We start from the raw sequence: 20,344 nt of genomic DNA, 5'->3' as shown, positions 1-20,344 counted from the left end.
CATGTATCTTGTACCCTCTCCCTTCCCTTGTGTATTCTACATGATGGTGTGCTCCTTTCCTATGACAGCCTCATACTTGTATTACTGGGCCTACCCAACCAGCCCAAATCACATGAACATGTATCTTGTACCCTCTCCCTTCCCTAGTGTATCCTACATGATTGTGTGCTCCTTTCCTATGACTGCCTCGTACTTGTATTACTGGGCCTACCTAACCAGCCCAAATCACATGATCATGTATCTTGTACCCTCTTCCTTCCCTAGTGTATTCTACATGATTATGTGCTCCTTTCCTATGACAGCCTCGTACTTGTATTACTGGGCCTACCTAACAGCCCCAAATCACATGATCATGTATCTTGTACCCTCTCCCTTCCCTTGTGTATTCTACATGATGGTGTGCTCCTTTTCTATGACAGCCTCATGCTTGTATTACTGGACCTACCTAACCAGCCCAAATCACATGATCATGTATCTTGTACCCTCTCCCTTCCCTAGTGTATTCTACATGATCGTGTATCTTGTACCATTTGCCTTGTCCTATGTGGTATAAACTTGTTACGTCCGTCATCTTTTGTACCATTGTATGTATTTATTGTCCAGTGCTGCGCAATAAATACTACTAGCCAGGACAAATGGGCAAATAAAATGTGGGTTTTATCTATAGTAGCTTTGTTTATTGTAAAACTATCGTGGATGGAATAGGAGAAATGTATTTTTCTGGCGAAAGAAACCTAAGAGATAGATCATTTAGGTGTGGTAAAGTTATGGGCAACTGAATGGGAGGAGCGCTGACCGGTGAATATGGCTCTTGGCGGTAACGGTAAAGGGTAGCCTGTGGGGTGAAGTGGTTAATAGGTCAGCCTCCATATCCCTCTTCCTTCAGTTGTCCTTTAAGAAAGATGTGACATAAAAACAGAGATCAGGATCCACACAGGAGGAACGGTATTAAAGTTCTTTAATAAAAGTAAAACAAAAAGGAAGGAACAAGTTCTGCACGTCCATAGATGGCGTCTGATGCTCATCTCTTCGGCCAACTGTGCCTGAAACCCCTAAAAAATAAAGAAGCAGCCATTATATCATGTTTTGCATCTTTCTCAAATATCTGTAACGGGAGAAATGGCAGCTAAGACCAGGTGGGCAGGGGTATATATATCACACTGGGGGCAGGGGTGTAATATATATATATATATATATAAAAATATATATATATATATATATATATATATATATAATATATATATATATATATATATATATATATATATATATATATATATAAAAATATATAAAAATATATATATATATATATATATATATATATATATATATATATATATATATATATATATATATATATATATATATATATATATATATATATATATATATATATATATATATATATATATATATATATATATAAAAATATATAAAAATATATATATATATATATATAAAAATATATATATATATATATATATATAAAAATAAATATATATATATATATATATATATATATATTATATATATATATATATATATATATATATATATATATTGCACCGGGGCAGGGGTATATACATTACAGCGGGGCAGGGGTTAATATTGCACCGGGGCAGGGGTATATACATTACAGCGGGGGCAGGGGTTAATATTGCACCGGGGCAGGGGTATATACATTACAGCGGGGGCAGGGGTTAATATTGCACCGGGGCAGGGGTATATACATTACAGCGGGGGCAGGGGTTAATATTGCACCGGGGCAGGGGTATATACATTACAGCGGGGGCAGGGGTTAATATTGCACCGGGGCAGGGGTATATACATTACAGCGGGGGCAGGGGTTAATATTGCACCGGGGCAGGGGTATATACATTACAGCGGGGGCAGGGGTTAATATTGCACCGGGGCAGGGGTATATACATTACAGCGGGGGCAGGGGTTAATATTGCACCGGGGCAGGGGTATATACATTACAGCGGGGGCAGGGGTTAATATTGCACCGGGGCAGGGGTATATACATTACAGCGGGGGCAGGGGTTAATATTGCACCGGGGCAGGGGTATATACATTACAGCGGGGGCAGGGGTTAATATTGCACCGGGGCAGGGGTATATACATTACAGCGGGGGCAGGGGTTAATATTGCACCGGGGCAGGGGTATATACATTACAGCGGGGGCAGGGGTTAATATTGCACCGGGGCAGGGGTATATACATTACAGCGGGGCAGGGGTTAATATTGCACCGGGGCAGGGGTATATACATTACACTGGGGGCAGAGGTGCAGGCTGCACTGGGGGCAGGAGTATACATTACACTGGGGGCGGGGTTGCAGGCTGCACTGGGGGCAGGAGTATACATTGGGGGCGGGGTTGCAGGCTGCACTGGGGGCAGGAGTATACATTACACTGGGGACAGAGGTGCAGTCTGCACTTGGGGCAGAGGTGCAGTCTGCACTTGGGGCAGAGGTGCAGTCTGCACTTGGGGCAGAGGTGCAGTCTGCACTTGGGGCAGAGGTGCAGTCTGCACTTGGGGCAGAGGTGCAGTCTGCACTTGGGGCAGAGGTGCAGTCTGCACTTGGGGCAGAGGTGCAGTCTGCACTTGGGGCAGAGGTGCAGTCTGCACGTCTGCACTTGGGGCAGAGGTGCAGGCTGCACTTGGGGCAGAGGTGCAGGCTGCACTTGGGGCAGGAGTATACATTACACTGGGGGCGGGGTTACAGGCTGCACTGGGGGCAGGAGTATATATTACACTGGGGGCAGAGGTGCAGGCTGCACTTGGGGCAGGAGTATACATTACACTGGGGGCGGGGTTGCAGGCCGCACTGGGGGCAGGAGTATATATTACACTGGGGGCAGAGGTGCAAGCTGCACTGGGGGCAGGAGTATATATTACACTGGGGGCAGAGGTGCAAGCTGCACTGGGGGCAGGAGTGTACATTACACTGGGGGCAGAGGTGCAAGCTGCACTGGGGGCAGGAGTGTACATTACACTGGGGGTGGGGGTGCAGGCTGCACAGGTTTCCCAGGCTGAGATTGGCTGGTTCAGCACACAGGGTAGCAGCAGATACTCACCTGTCTGATTTGCCTCCCATAAAGGACATACTCTTGCTGCCCCCCTGATGTGCTTTCCTGCCTGAGGGATTCTTCTGCTGTGGAGGAAGGACTTCACATATCAGAAAGAGGGCTGCACAACACACATTCTATCATGCCTCTCTAGAAAATAATAGCAGCACATTTTGAAAGGAAACGAACTCTCTCCGACCCCCCCCCCCCCCCCCCAATTATCTACAACTAAAGCTTCCCATACACGCTAGACAGATTTGAATCTACGCCAGTCCATCGTCGCTCCGCCCCCCACATAGCAACAGAGCGCATCATCGGCTACAGAGCTGACCCCGCCTCTGTCACTGTTAGCCCAGCAATGTCACCCGAGAAATCGGATCCCGATCCAACAGGCGAAAAGAGTCGGCAGTGGGTATTTTCCTTTCGTCCTGTCTTGAAAAGTAAATAGAAGGCAAAAAAAATGTCTATCTGGCTGAGGAAACAATGGACTTTTCAGCACTTCTGTGTTTTGCAGCTGAATGAACAGATTTTCGGACTGTCATGGCTGCTGTTTAGAATTCAGCCCGTAAAAGGACATCTGAGGTGGTGACATGATGAGGTAGACATGTGTATGTACAGTGCCAGGCACACAAATAACTAGGCTGTGTTCCTTTTTTTCTTTCTCTGGCTGAAAGAGTTACGCAAGTGACAGTTTTTGTCCGGGTCAGACTATAGAATAAACCTCACTGATAAGTAATAACAGCCATAAAATACTTTCCTGTCAGTAAATGGCTTCCTGGAGCAGAAGAGAGATAAAAATGGTAAAAAAAATGCATAGATTTGAGCTCTGGCATACTGCAATGAAGGTGTCATTGAGCAGAGACAACAAAACAGTAAAACTTAAAAACTAGATTTAAATATAAAAAAAAAAAAAAAAAACACTGGGATAGCAAAAAAAAAAAAAAAAAAAGTCCTTTTTAGGAGGAGGAGAATAGATACAATTGTTTTTGTAATCAGTTTATTTTCACCTCAGATGTCCTTTAACCACTTAAGGGCCGTAGGCTTACACCCCCCCTAGTAACCAGGCTATTTTTTACAATTCAGGCCACTGCAGCTTTACGGGCTTGCTGCAGGGCCGCACAACATAGCACACAAGTGATTCTCCACCCCCCCCCCCCCCCCTCCTTTTTTTGCCCACCAGAGATGTCTGTTGGGGGCTTTGATTGCTGCCAGCATGTTTGTTTATTTATGTATATATATATATATATTTTTTTTAAATAAAATGTACTATTTATTTAACCCACTCTCCCCCGCCAACCTATGACAGCGATCGCTTGTAAACCTCCCAGGTGGACAGCCGTGCCTCCCCAGGGGATAGCCGAGTGACATGGCTGTCCCCAGTACAGCGCTGCTGTAGATCGCAGGGCTGTACCATGGAACTAGATGACGGTTTCGCCGTCTAACAGTCTCCTAGTAGTGATCGCCACTGGAAGACTGATGACGCAGGGATGCGCACAGCGGCACGTGTGATCCCCTGCAGTCTCCGCCCCCAGGACTTCCCACCAATTGGCATGGAGCGGTTGGCAACAAGTTAAAAGGACTAAAAAAATCTATTTTTTACTCCCCTGGTGCTTCTTCCAGCCCCCAGCAGCGGCTCCAGTGGTCCTCGATGTCCCCACAATGATGGCGACCCGCCAGTGGGGTCGGCTCTTCTGCACCTGCACGCTGGGTCGCCATCATTGCGGGGGGCCAGCAGGGACACTGAGGACCACCGGAGCTGCGGCTCGTGGCTGGAAGAAGCACCAGAGGAGTAAAAAATAGATTTTTAACTTCGCCTCGGAAATCCTTTCAACTAAAACAAAAACTCTGTTCTAGGTCATGAATGTTCTATATACCGTTAGTACTACATCTACACTCAATTATCTCATAAATATTTTCACTTCAGGTTTGCTTTCATGCTAATTTTATGGGTCCATTTGCGAGCTGCATACATTAGCATAAAATTAGCATGAACTCAGAATGATTTGCATCTCATTGACAATCCCTAATTGAGATTAGGTTAGACCACCACTGGTTGCCTGCTTGTTCCAGGCCTTATAGATAAGCAGGACCACCTCCATAATTAGGGGGCGCGTCTTCAGGAAGTACCTCCCCTTCTGGTACTTACTTTTCCTTGTTGTGCTGGTTTATTGGGGTCAAACTCGGGGCGTCCCTTCACCTTGCTGCAGCCTGCGTGGAGAATAGAATATTCCAGGAATTAGCAGAGCTCAGGCCAGCGGAATCAGCTGCTCTGAAAAGACACGCCCACACACCAAGAAGACACGCCCATATACATCTGACGAAGACAGACCGCGTCACCTACCTGCAAACACCTTGAAATCTGTTTTGCTGTAGTCGAAAGGCGTGAATGCTGCATCCTCATCCGGTTCTGCCTTCACCTCTGCCGCATGTTTCACCCTCTTCTGGTTGGTCTTTTTTGTCTGCTCCCCTGGCTCGCTGGGCACCCTCTCCCGCTTCCGGCTGGCTTCCTCCTCCTGTGGGGGGGTTGAAGATTGGTGGCAGATCAATCGATTAGTAAACAACAAAAGTAACAAACATGAGTGTAGCTGTAATGTAGCCTCACTTACTGCCACCTGCTGTCGCACAGAAATCTGACTGGCTGCTTTCTTCTTAAAATCCTTTTTGGCTTTTTCCCTGGCGGCTGTAACAGAGCAGACATAGGATGAAGGATACTCGAAATGAATCATGAATAGTTACCTCCCCTGAAGCAAGTTAGAACCCCTCCCACTCATACTGACGCAGTCACCTTTCCCAGTCAGAACCCCTCCATTCTGCCGCAGTCACCCTTCTCAATCAGAAATCCCCCCCCCCCCTTATTCTGAAGCAGTCACCTTTCTCAGTCAAAACCCCTTCCCTCCAGTCTGACAGTCCTCTTTCTCAGTAAGAACCCCTCCACCCCATTCTGACGCAGTGACCTTTCTCAGCCAGAACCCCTCCCCCTCATTCTGACGCAGTCACCTTGCTCAGCCAGAACCCCTCCCCCCTCATTGTGACGCTGTCGCCTTTCTCCGTCAGAACCACTCCGCCTCATTCTGATGCAGTCATCATTCTCAGTCAGAACCACTCCCCCCTCATTCTGACTCTGTCACCTTTCTCCGCCTGCCTCTTCTTTTTGGCTTCCGCCTTGGCCTTTGCGTCCCGCTCCTGTTGTGCGATGCTGACCAGTTTCCAGCGGTTACTGATCTACGAGACACAATCCAACAGCGGAGACATTATGGCAAATGAGCATAGCAGTAGATACAGCATATCTTACAACCATTGCAGACCAACTTTGAGAAAAAAAAAATTTCCTCGAAGGATCAGACCATTTTATGGCTATGGTAATGCACAAGGTTATCTAAAGCCAAAAGCAAACACAGGAAAAAATGGATAAAAGCACAAAACTGTGTATAAAGTGTGTGGGATGCTGAACCTGCCTATAACACCCTCTTACAAAACCCGCAGCCAGGCAAGAGAGGGAGGCAGGAAGTATGCCGCTGTGATCATGTGACTGGGAGCCACATGACTAGTGTCTGACCTGTTTCCCAGCATCCCGCTGACATCAGTACGGCTGGGAACACAAGCCACTGCTTCAACAAGCGAAAGTTCCGGCAAACCAGCAGTTCACCACACAAAGTGTACCTGTGAGGGAAAAAACTAAACAAAAAAGATGGATAGCCACCTCAGTAGAGGAAAGACTCCTCATCCATCCCACCGATCCAGCGTCGGCACCCTCTGACCATACTCAACAAGAGCGTGCCGAATATGTTCTCACGGCCGCGCTCCCATCTGTGTACGAGCACAGGCACCGTGCGGCTCTGTGCTACTGCGCTGGCCTGTGAGTGGGCATGCGCAGTACAGCCGTGATTGTACATGGATGAGAGCGCAGCCACGAAAAAGAGGAGGATCCTAACGAGCAGTGGTGGGTCGGAGAGGATCATCCATTGAGGTAAGTATCTAACCTTTGCACTCTCCCACAGATAGTAGCTGGATAGAGTACTGGTTAAGAGCTCCGCGTCTGACACAGGTGACCAGGGTTTGGATCTCTGCTCTTCCTGTTCAGTAAGCCACCACCTATTCAGTAAGGAGACCTCGGGCAAAACTCCATGACACTGCTACTGCCTATAGAGCGCTCCCTAGTGGCTGCAGCTCTGGCCTAACCCTTAACCCTGCTACTGCCTATAGAGCACCCCTAGTGGCTGCAGCTCTGGCCTAACACTGCTACTGCCTATAGAGAGCCCCCTAGTGGCTGCAGCTCTAGCCTAACACTGCTACTGCCTATAGAGCACCTTCTAGTGGCTGCAGCTCTGGCCTAACACTGCTACTGCCTATAGAGCGCCCCCTAGTGGCTGCAGCTCTGGCCTAAACTGCTACTGCCTATAGAGCGCCCCCTAGTGGCTGCAGCTCTAGCCTAACACTGCTACTGCCTATAGAGCGCTCCCTAGTGGCTGCAGCTCTGGCCTAACCCTTAACCCTGCTACTGCCTATAGAGCACCCCTAGTGGCTGCAGCTCTGGCCTAACACTGCTACTGCCTATAGAGTGCCCCCTAGTGGCTGCAGCTCTAGCCTAACACTGCTACTGCCTATAGAGCACCTTCTAGTGGCTGCAGCTCTGGCCTAACACTGCTACTGCCTATAGAGCGCCCCCTAGTGGCTGCAGCTCTGGCCTAAACTGCTACTGCCTATAGAGCGCCCCCTAGTGGCTGCAGCTCTGGCCTAACACTACTACTGCCTATAGAGCGCCCCCTAGTGGCTGCAGCTCTGGCCTAACACTGCTACTGCCTATAGAGCGCCCCCTAGTGGCTGCAGCTCTGGCCTAACACGGCTACTGCCTATAGAGTGCCCCCTATTGGCTGCAGCTCTGGCCTAACACTGCTACTGCCTATAGAGCGCCCCCTAGTGGCTGCAGCTCTGGCCTCACACTGCTACTGCCTATAGAGCACCCCCTAGTGGCTGCAGCTCTGGTGCTTCGAGTCCGCCAGGAGAAAAATGCAATAAAAATGTTCTGTGACTGGTCTACTTTAAACAGTGTTACATCCTTCAGCGGAAAACATGGCCGTCCTACAATGGTGAGCGGTTTTCCTTCTGCGGTTAAACTCACTCATTTCACAATTCCATTTGGACTTTTACAGCTTGTGAGGAAATTTTTTCTCTGGACAGTAAAGTGAATTAGACTCACCTCAAACATTTTGGTGCTGGGGTCCAGCTTCGCGTGCTGTGAGGCGTGAGCACCGCGGACGTCAGTCGGCAGGAACTGCAAAGAGAAGAAAAAAAGACTGAAATGGGCCTCAGACAAGCAGATATTGGCAGAATGTCGCATGAAATCTCTGGTAGCTTGAGACGTGGTGCGCCCTCCGAGCTCATATCACAGCTACATTCTGTTATCTCTCAGCCACTAGAGGGGTCCAAACTCAGCCCTGTGCTACAGCGGGAGCCCGGCCCGGCCCTCGGGAGGGATCAGAGCCCAGCCCGGCCCTCGGGAGGGATCAGAGCCCAGCCCGGCCCTCGGGAGGGATCAGAGCCCGGCCCTCGGGAGGGATCAGAGCCCGGCCCTCGGGAGGGATCAGAGCCCGGCCCTCGGGAGGGATCAGAGCCCGGCCCTCGGGAGGGATCAGAGCCCGGCCCTCGGGAGGGATCAGAGCCCGGCCCTCGGGAGGGATCAGAGCCCGGCCCTCGGGAGGGATCAGAGCCCGGCCCTCGGGAGGGATCAGAGCCCGGCCCTCGGGAGGGATCAGAGCCCGGCCCTCGGGAGGGATCAGAGCCCGGCCCTCGGGAGGGATCAGAGCCAGGCCCGGCCCTCGGGAGGGATCAGAGCCAGGCCCGGCCCTCGGGAGGGATCAGAGCCAGGCCCGGCCCTCGGGAGGGATCAGAGCCAGGCCCGGCCCTCGGGAGGGATCAGAGCCAGGCCCGGCACTCGGGAGGGATCAGAGCCAGGCCCGGCACTCGGGAGGGATCAGAGCCAGGCCCGGCCCTCGGGAGGGATCAGAGCCAGGCCCGGCACTCGGGAGGGATCAGAGCCAGGCCCGGCCCTCGGGAGGGATCAGAGCCAGGCCCGGCCCTCGGGAGGGATCAGAGCCAGGCCCGGCCCTCGGGAGGGATCAGAGCCAGGCCCGGCCCTCGGGAGGGATCAGAGCCAGGCCCGGCACTCGGGAGGGATCAGAGCCAGGCCCGGCACTCGGGAGGGATCAGAGCCAGGCCCGGCACTCGGGAGGGATCAGAGCCAGGCCCGGCACTCGGGAGGGATCAGAGCCAGGCCCGGCACTCGGGAGGGATCAGAGCCAGGCCCGGCACTCGGGAGGGATCAGAGCCAGGCCCGGCACTCGGGAGGGATCAGAGCCAGGCCCGGCACTCGGGAGGGATCAGAGCCAGGCCCGGCACTCGGGAGGGATCAGAGCCAGGCCCGGCACTCGGGAGGGATCAGAGCCAGGCCCGGCACTCGGGAGGGATCAGAGCCAGGCCCGGCACTCGGGAGGGATCAGAGCCAGGCCCGGCACTCGGGAGGGATCAGAGCCAGGCCCGGCACTCGGGAGGGATCAGAGCCAGGCCCGGCACTCGGGAGGGATCAGAGCCAGGCCCGGCACTCGGGAGGGATCAGAGCCAGGCCCGGCACTCGGGAGGGATCAGAGCCAGGCCCGGCACTCGGGAGGGATCAGAGCCAGGCCCGGCACTCGGGAGGGATCAGAGCCAGGCCCGGCACTCGGGAGGGATCAGAGCCAGGCCCGGCACTCGGGAGGGATCAGAGCCAGGCCCGGCACTCGGGAGGGATCAGAGCCAGGCCCGGCACTCGGGAGGGATCAGAGCCAGGCCCGGCACTCGGGAGGGATCAGAGCCAGGCCCGGCACTCGGGAGGGATCAGAGCCAGGCCCGGCACTCGGGAGGGATCAGAGCCAGGCCCGGCACTCGGGAGGGATCAGAGCCAGGCCCGGCACTCGGGAGGGATCAGAGCCAGGCCCGGCACTCGGGAGGGATCAGAGCCAGGCCCGGCACTCGGGAGGGATCAGAGCCAGGCCCGGCACTCGGGAGGGATCAGAGCCAGGCCCGGCACTCGGGAGGGATCAGAGCCAGGCCCGGCACTCGGGAGGGATCAGAGCCAGGCCCGGCACTCGGGAGGGATCAGAGCCAGGCCCGGCACTCGGGAGGGATCAGAGCCAGGCCCGGCACTCGGGAGGGATCAGAGCCAGGCCCGGCACTCGGGAGGGATCAGAGCCAGGCCCGGCACTCGGGAGGGATCAGAGCCAGGCCCGGCACTCGGGAGGGATCAGAGCCAGGCCCGGCACTCGGGAGGGATCAGAGCCAGGCCCGGCACTCGGGAGGGATCAGAGCCAGGCCCGGCACTCGGGAGGGATCAGAGCCAGGCCCGGCACTCGGGAGGGATCAGAGCCAGGCCCGGCACTCGGGAGGGATCAGAGCCAGGCCCGGCACTCGGGAGGGATCAGAGCCAGGCCCGGCACTCGGGAGGGATCAGAGCCAGGCCCGGCACTCGGGAGGGATCAGAGCCAGGCCCGGCACTCGGGAGGGATCAGAGCCAGGCCCGGCACTCGGGAGGGATCAGAGCCAGGCCCGGCACTCGGGAGGGATCAGAGCCAGGCCCGGCACTCGGGAGGGATCAGAGCCAGGCCCGGCACTCGGGAGGGATCAGAGCCAGGCCCGGCACTCGGGAGGGATCAGAGCCAGGCCCGGCACTCGGGAGGGATCAGAGCCCGGCCCGGCACTCGGGAGGGATCAGAGCCCGGCCCGGCACTCGGGAGGGATCAGAGCCCGGCCCGGCACTCGGGAGGGATCAGAGCCCGGCCCGGCACTCGGGAGGGATCAGAGCCCGGCCCGGCACTCGGGAGGGATCAGAGCCCGGCCCGGCACTCGGGAGGGATCAGAGCCCGGCCCGGCACTCGGGAGGGATCAGAGCCCGGCCCGGCACTCGGGAGGGATCAGAGCCCGGCCCGGCACTCGGGAGGGATCAGAGCCCGGCCCGGCACTCGGGAGGGATCAGAGCCCGGCCCGGCACTCGGGAGGGATCAGAGCCCGGCCCGGCACTCGGGAGGGATCAGAGCCCGGCCCGGCACTCGGGAGGGATCAGAGCCCGGCCCGGCACTCGGGAGGGATCAGAGCCCGGCCCGGCACTCGGGAGGGATCAGAGCCCGGCCCGGCACTCGGGAGGGATCAGAGCCCGGCCCGGCACTCGGGAGGGATCAGAGCCCGGCCCGGCACTCGGGAGGGATCAGAGCCCGGCCCGGCACTCGGGAGGGATCAGAGCCCGGCCCGGCACTCGGGAGGGATCAGAGCCCGGCCCGGCACTCGGGAGGGATCAGAGCCCGGCCCGGCACTCGGGAGGGATCAGAGCCCGGCCCGGCACTCGGGAGGGATCAGAGCCCGGCCCGGCACTCGGGAGGGATCAGAGCCCGGCCCGGCACTCGGGAGGGATCAGAGCCCGGCCCGGCACTCGGGAGGGATCAGAGCCCGGCCCGGCACTCGGGAGGGATCAGAGCCCGGCCCGGCACTCGGGAGGGATCAGAGCCAGGCCCGGCACTCGGGAGGGATCAGAGCCCGGCGCGGCACTCGGGAGGGATCAGAGCCCGGCGCGGCACTCGGGAGGGATCAGAGCCCGGCGCGGCACTCACTGAACATACGTCGTAATGTTACCTGACATTAGCAACAGGTGGCAGCTATTTCTTACACATAGAAACCAAGCTTAAAGTCATCATGCCTCTCTCACGCCAGATAGGCCACATGCCATATTTCCTTCCAAGACTAAACTATGTGTCAGAAGATGTGGCCGGTTGGCGCATTCACACATATCTGGTAGTTCGCCAACTCTCTAGTTAGCCTTTAAGCCCCGTCTACACAAAGCGATGTTACTTATCAATCGAGCCGCTAATGCGGCTCGATTGATAAGATCCAACAGGACGGATCTCGCCACCGCCGATTCCCTGCTCGTTCCCCACGAGGGGACAATGGCAGGGAATCGAGCGGAAGATAAGCGGCGCCGGGCGGGGGATCGAATCCGGCACACGCGCAGCGAACGGGTACGCGCGGGGATGCAGAAGAGGCGATCCGGCGGCTAATCGAGCCGCTGGATCGCCTCGTGTACACAGGCCTTTAAGGCCTGGAGCGCTGCATGTAGAAGCCACTCATGTATCCGGTATATCCGGTAGAAGTAGAATTCAGCGTCAGCGTGCCAGCGCAAGCCACTCACCATTCTGAAGGGGTTGTCAAAAGACCCCATGATGCTTTGCGCCTTTTTCTTGGCTAGCGAGTGGCTGCTCTCGTCACCTCTTTTGTCTTCAGGATCCTGATAAGAAAAGAGAATTGGTGAACTTTTCACTTGAAGACATCAGAGGGGCTACTACAAGTCTTCATGCAGTCTCCCTCCCCTCGCTGCAGGTGGAACACTCACTCTAAATATGGGAATACTGGGCTTGTCCAGCACAGCGATCGGGTTGTGCAGTCTTGCCGATTCCGGTGGCGCTTCTTCACCAAACAATGTACCTTCTGTCACTGGCACGGCTATGGAAACAGTAATATACATTAGCCAATCCATTTTATAAACTGTAAACCAAACATTCAGTGCAGGAGTTTGCGCATATAGGCAGTACATCTCATCCTAGGCCTTGCCTGCACCATAGTAGGGGTTATGTGCAAATACAGAGCATATAGGGGGTACATCTCATCCTAGGCCTTGCCTGCACCATCGTAGGGGTTATGTGCAAATACAGAGCATATAGGGGGTACATCTCATCCTAGGCCTTACCTGCACCATAGTAGGGTTATGTGCAAATACAGAGCATATAGGGAGTACATCTCATTCTAGGCCTTACCTGCACCAGTGTAGGGGTTATGTGCAAATACAGAGCATATAGGGAGTACATCTCATCCTAGGCCTTGCCTACACCAGTGTAGGGGTTATGTGCAAATACAGAGCATATAGGGAGTACATCTCATCCTAGGCCTTACCTGCACCAGTGTAGGGGTTATGTGCAAATACAGAGCATATAGGGAGTACATCTCATCCTAGGCCTTGCCTGCACCATCGTAGGGGTTATGTGCAAATACAGAGCATATAGGGAGTACATCTCATCCTAGGCCTTACCTGCACCAGTGTAGGGGTTATGTGCAAATACAGAGCATATAGGGAGTACATCTCATCCTAGGCCTTGCCTGCACCAGTGTAGGGGTTATGTGCAAATACAGAGCATATAGGGAGTACATCTCATCCTAGGCCTTACCTGCACCAGTGTAGGGGTTATGTGCAAATACAGAGCATATAGGGAGTACATCTCATCCTAGGCCTTGCCTGCACCAGTGTAGGGGTTATGTGCAAATACAGAGCATATAGGCAGTACATCTCATCCTAGGCCTTGCCTGCACCAGTGTAGGGGTTATGTGCAAATACAGAGCATATAGGGAGTACATCTCATCCTAGGCCTTGCCTGCACCATCGTAGGGGTTATGTGCAAATACAGAGCATATAGGGAGTACATCTCATCCTAGGCCTTGCCTGCACCATCGTAGGGGTTATGTGCAAATACAGAGCATATAGGGAGTACATCTCATCCTAGGCCTTGCCTGCACCAGCGTAGGGGTTATGTGCAAATACAGAGCACTCCACTACTTAATACACACCTCCAGATCCGGCCACACTGTCCAGCAGCCACCCTGTGTCACTTCTCCCATTTGCATCTAAATTTATCGTCACATACGTGCTAAATTAAGCCGTTGTTTATCTGCTAACTCCCTGCTTGATCAGTTCCAGGCTGACTTTTCGCTCTAAGCACTTCACAGAACCAGCCATTACTAAAGTGACCAATGATCTTCTTAAAGAGGAGCTGTTAGGTATAAGGTCTCAGAGAAAATAAACACATATATCAGTAGCTAAAGATTGGCTGTACTTACATTACAAATGCATTTCACTGTCCACGTTTGGATTTCACAGAATTTGTATATAGTATATGCAGAGATAGATGCTCCTGACAGCTCATGGCAGGCTCCATGTTTTTCTGTCAAATGTGTCGTCATGTCCTGCCTGCTTCCTGATCACAGAAAAGCTCGTACTAAATAACACAGTGTGCAGTGAATATTAATGAGCCATGTGGCTAGGAACAATAGCTGACTCCTGCAGTGTACTCTGCCTGGAGATTTATCAGTGCTACGCGCTGGACTGATTACAAGCTGCTGTAACGTCTCATTAGCAGCCGAGGGGAGGGCCCCAGAATGCTTTGCAGTATAGTATGCGGCTTGCGTCCTGCTTGGGTCTAACAGTTTGCTGATAAGCACACATCAAAAGGTAACTGAGATTTTTATCTTCACTAATGGCTTTTGGGCTTCCTTCTAAACTGTTTAACACAGGAGAATAGAGGTTTAAATTAGCTTCTGCAGCCTGACAGTTACTCTTTAAAGCTAAATCCAAAGGCCATTATTCCATACTCATCCTTCTTGACCTGTCATCAGCATTTGATACTGTTGGCCACATCTTACTACTACAGATACTTTCATCTATAATCATAAAGGGCCTCGCTGTCTCCTGGTTATCATCCTATGGCCCCTTTTACACTTCTTCAGTTGCTCTCAGTTATAACTGAAAGAAAACGGATTTTCAAAGTAATGCCCATGTTTTCCTATGGCACCTTTCACACTTAGCACGTTTTAACTGAAATCTTCTTCCCAATGTACTGCTATGGAAAAAACGCGTACCAACGCGCACTAACGCATACCAACTGATTAAAGGGAACCAGAGAGGTTGGGGGAAAGCTTTTATACATACCTGGGGCTTCCTCCAGCCCCATACGCACGGATCGCTCCCACGCCGCCGTCCTCCGCTGCCTGGATCCGCCGATACCGGGTCCCGTCATTACCGCCAGTCAGCTGGCAGACGCGGCCAATTGTCCGCATCACAGGGGGCTCCCTCCATATACTTACGCGTGAGGCTCCATACTGCGCAGCCGCATGCGTACGGGTATGGAGGGAGCCCCTGTGATGTGGACAATTGGCCACGTCCGCCGGAAGTGACGAGACCCGGTACTGCCGATCCAGGAAGCTGGCAACGTGGGAGCGATCCAGGCTTATGGGGCTGGAAGAAGCCCCAGGTATGTATAAAAGCTTTTTCTATTTTTAATGAAGGTTCCTCTCTGGTTCCCTTTAAGTGTAAATGTGGCCTATCTCTCTGGAAGGTTCTTCACAGTCTCCTACGCAGATCTCTTCTCCTCCTTTTTCTGTGGGGGTACCTCAAAGCTCTGTCCCGTCCCCTCCTCTTTTCCATCTACATGCACGGTCTTGGCAACTTAATCAACTCATTTGGCTTTCAATGCCCATCATCTGCAGATGATATACAACTGTTCCTCTAGGCCCCAGACCTAAACTCCCCCCCTCACACGTGTTCCAAACTGTCTGCTATATCCTCTTTAACGACCTTTTGCTTCTTAAAAACTTATTAGGAGTAAAACAAAACTAATTTTTCCACAGTCTTGGGCTACCACTCTACCTGAAATAATGTAGATAACACTCCCAAAGCATCGTGCTCAGGGGTGATATTTGACTCCTCTCTTTTATTCCTCACATTCACTCCCTAACCAGCTCCTGTCATCTCCACCTCAAAAACATCTCTCATATCCCACCTTCTCACTCAGGACACCAATAAAATGTTAATACATGTTCTACTTTGTGGACTACCATTTAAAGGGACTCCGAGCTCATAACAAAAAATGAAAGTTGTACTCACCTGGGGCTTTCTCCAGCCCAGTGCTGGTCGGGAGGTCCCACGACGGCGTCCTGGCTCCTCTCTTTCTCCCCGCTCCGGAATGGCTGACAGGCCGCAGCCCGGGCGACACTCGGCAGAGTGTCGGGCTGCAGCTTCCGCGTATGACGCGGATTACGTCACAAGCCGGCCGCCTCGCGTCATCACGGCGGCCGGCGTGGCAGTACGGCGCATGCGCGCTTTAATCGCGCATGCACAGTACTTTCACGCCGGCCGCCGTGATGACGCGAGGCGGCCGGCGTGTGACGTAATCCGCGTCATACGCGGAAGCTGCAGCCCGACACTCTGCCGAGTGTCGCCCGGGCTGCGGCCTGTCAGCCATTCCGGAGCAGGGAGAAGGAGAGAAGCCAGGACGCCGTCGTGGGACCTCCCGACCAGCACTGGGCTGGAGAAAGCCCCAGGTGAGTACAAGTTTCATTTTTTTTTTTATAAGCTCGGAGTCCCTTTAACAGACTGGCCCCATCTGTACTGAACTCAGCTGCTTATCTCATTCATCTCTCCTCTCGCTCCTCCTCTGCTGCTCCTCTCTGTCAGGCTCTTCACTGGCTGCCAATTACCCAGAGGATCCAGTTCAAACTCCTAACCCTAAATTACAAAGCTCTCCACAATCTCTCCCCCCGGTACATATCCTCAATTTCCAGATACCAACCCAATCGTAATCTCAGATCAGCGCACGACATTCTTTCGTCGTCCTCTAGAATTACCTCCTCACTTTCAAATATACAAAATTTCTCACATGTTTTACCCCTCCACTGGAATACTCTTCCTAAACACATTCGTCACTCTCCAACCTTTGAAATCTTTATACACTCCCTCAAAACTCCCTTTTCCCGACAAGCAAATTGCTCTACCTTAGGCCATTCCCCTATAACCTCTGTTATACATACTAAATAACCTAAAAACCCACTGCCTCTAAGTATATATATTGTACATTACTTTACCTCTTGTTTCCTCCCTATTCCTTTAGATTGTAAGCTCACAAGGGCAGGGCTCTCACCCTTTTGTGTCTTGGAATCTGTCATACATTTTACTCATGTTATATTGGTGTACACCATTGTCTGTATTATGTACCACATGTTTGTTCCCTACTTTGTACCGCACCACGGAATAAGTTGGCGTTTTATAAATCAATAATAATAATAGGCCTTACCTGCCCCCGTGTAGGGGTTATGTGCATACAGGGAATAGGTCTTATCATGAGGTCCAAACAGCAAGCTCTCGGTCCTCTGAGGGAAGAGAGGAGATAATTGGCGGGGGAGGGAGTGGGCGTGGCATACAGGTCATCAGTATAAGGAGGCGTGACTTACCTCAAAGTTTGGAAGGGGCCCTTTCTTCTTCGCGGAGCTCAATTCTGACTGTAAGAGAGAGAAATGTGTAAACAATATTCTAATCAGCAGTCCAGGATAAGCAGGTGATAACTGGTGCTCATTGCATTACTATATGGAATCCACCCCAAACCACCCTCCCTATTCACAATGCCATTTCCAAGCATTACTGATTGTAGCACAATGCATCTGGGTGTGTATTATCTTCATGTTCTCTAGAGCTGCCTGCTGGTCTGTCGGCTTCCCCATGTCTCCTGCTGCTCCCCGACACCTCTCCTCCAGCACACCTTCACACCCACATCTATGATAGCATAACTTCCTCCATATTGGGGATAGCTTCTGCTAGCTACATGTTTGGTCTAGTCTCACAACTGTAATCCACATGCTGCCGCCAGCGTCTTTCCACGTCGTTTGGCGCCGAGATCCAACAAGCCCAGCAAGGAGATGAACGGAAAGGTTCATCTCGATGTGTCTGCCGTTGATTGCACCAGTGCCCCGGCTGATTGAGTTTTCCGACACAGCGTGTAGTTCTCAGCTTCTGCTGCGTTCACGGTCACGTATCCTTCTAGGGGCTCAAAACGTGATGCAATAAAACCGGGAACCGACATCAAACGCTTTTCTGCTCAGGGGCACAGAAGCATTCAGCATCAGATGGATGAGATGCCGGAACGCCGCCCGTCTGATCTGGCCCTTGTGCAGAGTGTATAGCACTGAGCCGCCAGACTGATAAGCTACAGGACAATATAATCCCTTATCCGTGTTATGCTAGGTACACCATACGATTCCTCGGCAGATAGACGGTTTGATAGATAATTTCCGGCATGTCTGATAATAAATGATCGTTTTTCTGGTTGATTTCTCATAGAAGTGAATGGAAATTGATAAGTAAAGATAAGAGAAACGAGCGGAGAATCAATCTGACGGAAATTCAACTAAAAAACTCATCATGTGTACCTAGCATTATATCTGTATCTGCTGCCTGCTGGTATTCCCCATGACAGTCACAGCGATCTGATTAATCGGATGTGTGTATGATGTTTTTGTCTAAAGTGAGTCTGAAGCATTTAAAAAGAAAAAAAACAGATACTCACCTATGGAGAGAAGTCTCTGGATCCTAAAGAGCCTTCTTGTTCCTCTCGTTCCACCGCAGGATCCTCCGTTCAAATATCGTGCCGCGGGAGGCTTGGAAGTCTTTGGGAGCCAGAGTGCTCATGAATATGGGCAGCTCCGCACTGCACATGCCGGAGTGTGCAAGCGTGCCAGAGTGCGGGAGCGTGCGACAGTGCGCGCGCGGGAGTGCGGGCTGGCACATGCGCAGTACGGAGCTGCCCGGTATTTGGGAGCACTTGGGCTGTCTAAGCAGCAGAGAGCAACCCCTGACCCATCAGTCGGATAAAACTGCTACCGGGGAAGCCATCGGTGGCACGAGGGACTACAGGAGGAACAGGGCGGCTCTATAGGGCTCAGAGCCTTCCCTCTCCTTAGGTTAGTATTTTTTATTTTTAAAGGCTTTAGAGTCCCTTTAATGACAGACTAATTTTGCCACTTCATTGTACTAGGAGGGCCAACAAATATGAAAGGTTTGTGTAGGGAAGCTCACATACTACAATAAAATAGTAAAATTGGCCAATCAAAATTGGATGTGTGTACACACCTCATTCCTTAATTCCCCCCCCAGATTCTTCTAGTCCTAATGAGAAGCAGTGTAAACCCTAATACAGGAAGAAACGTACCTTCAGCAGCGGCACTTCTCTGGCTTGCTGGACGAGCAAAGCCAACTCATTTATCTGCTGCCGCACGAGAGGCGGTACAGGGTTACAGCAGGCGATGATCCCCTGCGGCTCTCTGCAGACAAAAAGATAAAACAGATCACACATACAGCATCTGCACTACAGCAACCAGCAGGAGAGGCTGCATTCTAAACATGCAGCTTTCAGAGCGACACCCAGACCTGAGTCATAAACTGCCCCGTCCCTTCCTCACTAATCCGATTGGCCATATACTGTAATCCTGTCACCATTGTCACATGAGTAAATATGCTGGCCACTGGGAGGAGCTTAGTGAGAGAGGGAGGGTACATGTAGGTCTCACTCCTCACATAACTGGACACAGGTTCATTCTAAAGGGTAAAATGCTTTATCCGTCTATTAAGAAAGCTGCCGTGGTCAGTGCTAAAAAACATAGCAGTAATAATTGTGCTCATATACAGGGAGAGAGCAGATCGTCCACAGCTGCTGCACAAAATCCCCTCAGCGCCCCCTGCTGGACCTCCAGCCACTTACCCTGCTAACACTACAGCACCGCACAGACACAGGCCTTCTACCAGCGGTACTGTTACTTCCTGCGGTGACATACTACCGCCTCTGACTTCCTGGCTGTGAGCTTGACTACTTCAATTGCAACTGCAGCTTGTGGGCGCGGTTTCTCCTGCGCTCCAGCTGCGACACGGCTTGTTATTTGCTCTTATCAGCACAGGCGGAAACTCAGCGCTCCAGGTATTTAAAGTGGACCCAAACCAAAAATACAAGATTTCAGAAATAAAATTTATTTTCTAAATTATAATAATAAATAGCAGCCTTTTTTCAGCTGCATGATGACAAATATAAAATATTTTACATTTATTGGAGGAACCTCTCCCTTCCTTTCAAATTGCTGGGATTTTTCCGGTGGAGATCAAAAACAAAACACAGGCTGCTACTGATGATGTCACAAGGGAGGTGATCTCAGCTTGTGTACATAGACGACGCCCCTGTTAAGGAAGGGTAGCTGATGACAAACACACCCATGATCTAAAACCTCCTACTAAGCTCAGAAGTAATGGCTGCCACCTGTATAACCCTAGTTATGAAAAGGGATGGGTGAAAAGCATGCACTGAAATGCTCATAGGCTTGACGGAGTGTTTATTTATCTTTGTATGTGTCAGAGTGGTGCAACTAAATATTTTGAATTAAAAAAATGTTTGGTTTGGGTCCACTTTAAACAATCCTTACCCATAATACATTGCTCCTGACGAAGTGGCCACGTGGATCATGCCACACGTGGTACACCTCCCTCCACCCTTACCACGTGGCTGCTGTTGATTGTATCCAGGGATTTGTGTGTATACCACTCATTTACCGGTATTGCTCGGTTCCCATCTTTTTGACGGTTCATCATATGCACTTTATATTCATGTTCATTGCTTA

General features: G+C 52.1%; 1 protein-coding gene across 2 annotated transcripts in view; it reads right to left on the bottom strand.

Annotated features, from left to right (window-relative positions):
- Window positions 1–941: 941 nt before the first annotated feature.
- Window positions 942–20,344, bottom strand: part of EXOSC10 (exosome component 10) — a 57,910-nt gene continuing 38,507 nt past the window's right edge. For both annotated transcript variants that reach the window (XM_068238765.1, XM_068238766.1), the window contains exons 14-25: window positions 18,892–19,003; window positions 17,141–17,188; window positions 16,984–17,059; window positions 12,480–12,589; window positions 12,279–12,374; window positions 8,268–8,342; window positions 6,199–6,292; window positions 5,677–5,750; window positions 5,412–5,583; window positions 5,217–5,278; window positions 3,080–3,156; window positions 942–1,052 (exon numbers count right to left, since the gene is read on the bottom strand). In XM_068238765.1, the coding sequence (XP_068094866.1) occupies window positions 1,022–1,052; window positions 3,080–3,156; window positions 5,217–5,278; window positions 5,412–5,583; window positions 5,677–5,750; window positions 6,199–6,292; window positions 8,268–8,342; window positions 12,279–12,374; window positions 12,480–12,589; window positions 16,984–17,059; window positions 17,141–17,188; window positions 18,892–19,003 (1,027 nt within the window). In that variant the 3' untranslated portion in view covers window positions 942–1,021. The remainder of the gene's footprint in view (window positions 1,053–3,079; window positions 3,157–5,216; window positions 5,279–5,411; window positions 5,584–5,676; window positions 5,751–6,198; window positions 6,293–8,267; window positions 8,343–12,278; window positions 12,375–12,479; window positions 12,590–16,983; window positions 17,060–17,140; window positions 17,189–18,891; window positions 19,004–20,344) is intronic.

The sequence above is a fragment of the Hyperolius riggenbachi genome, chromosome 6 (genome assembly GCF_040937935.1).
Source record: "Hyperolius riggenbachi isolate aHypRig1 chromosome 6, aHypRig1.pri, whole genome shotgun sequence".
In the NCBI taxonomy this organism is placed as follows: Eukaryota; Metazoa; Chordata; class Amphibia; order Anura; family Hyperoliidae; genus Hyperolius; species Hyperolius riggenbachi.
Note: the sequence above shows the minus strand (reverse complement) of the source record. Positions and strands in the feature narration are given on the sequence as shown.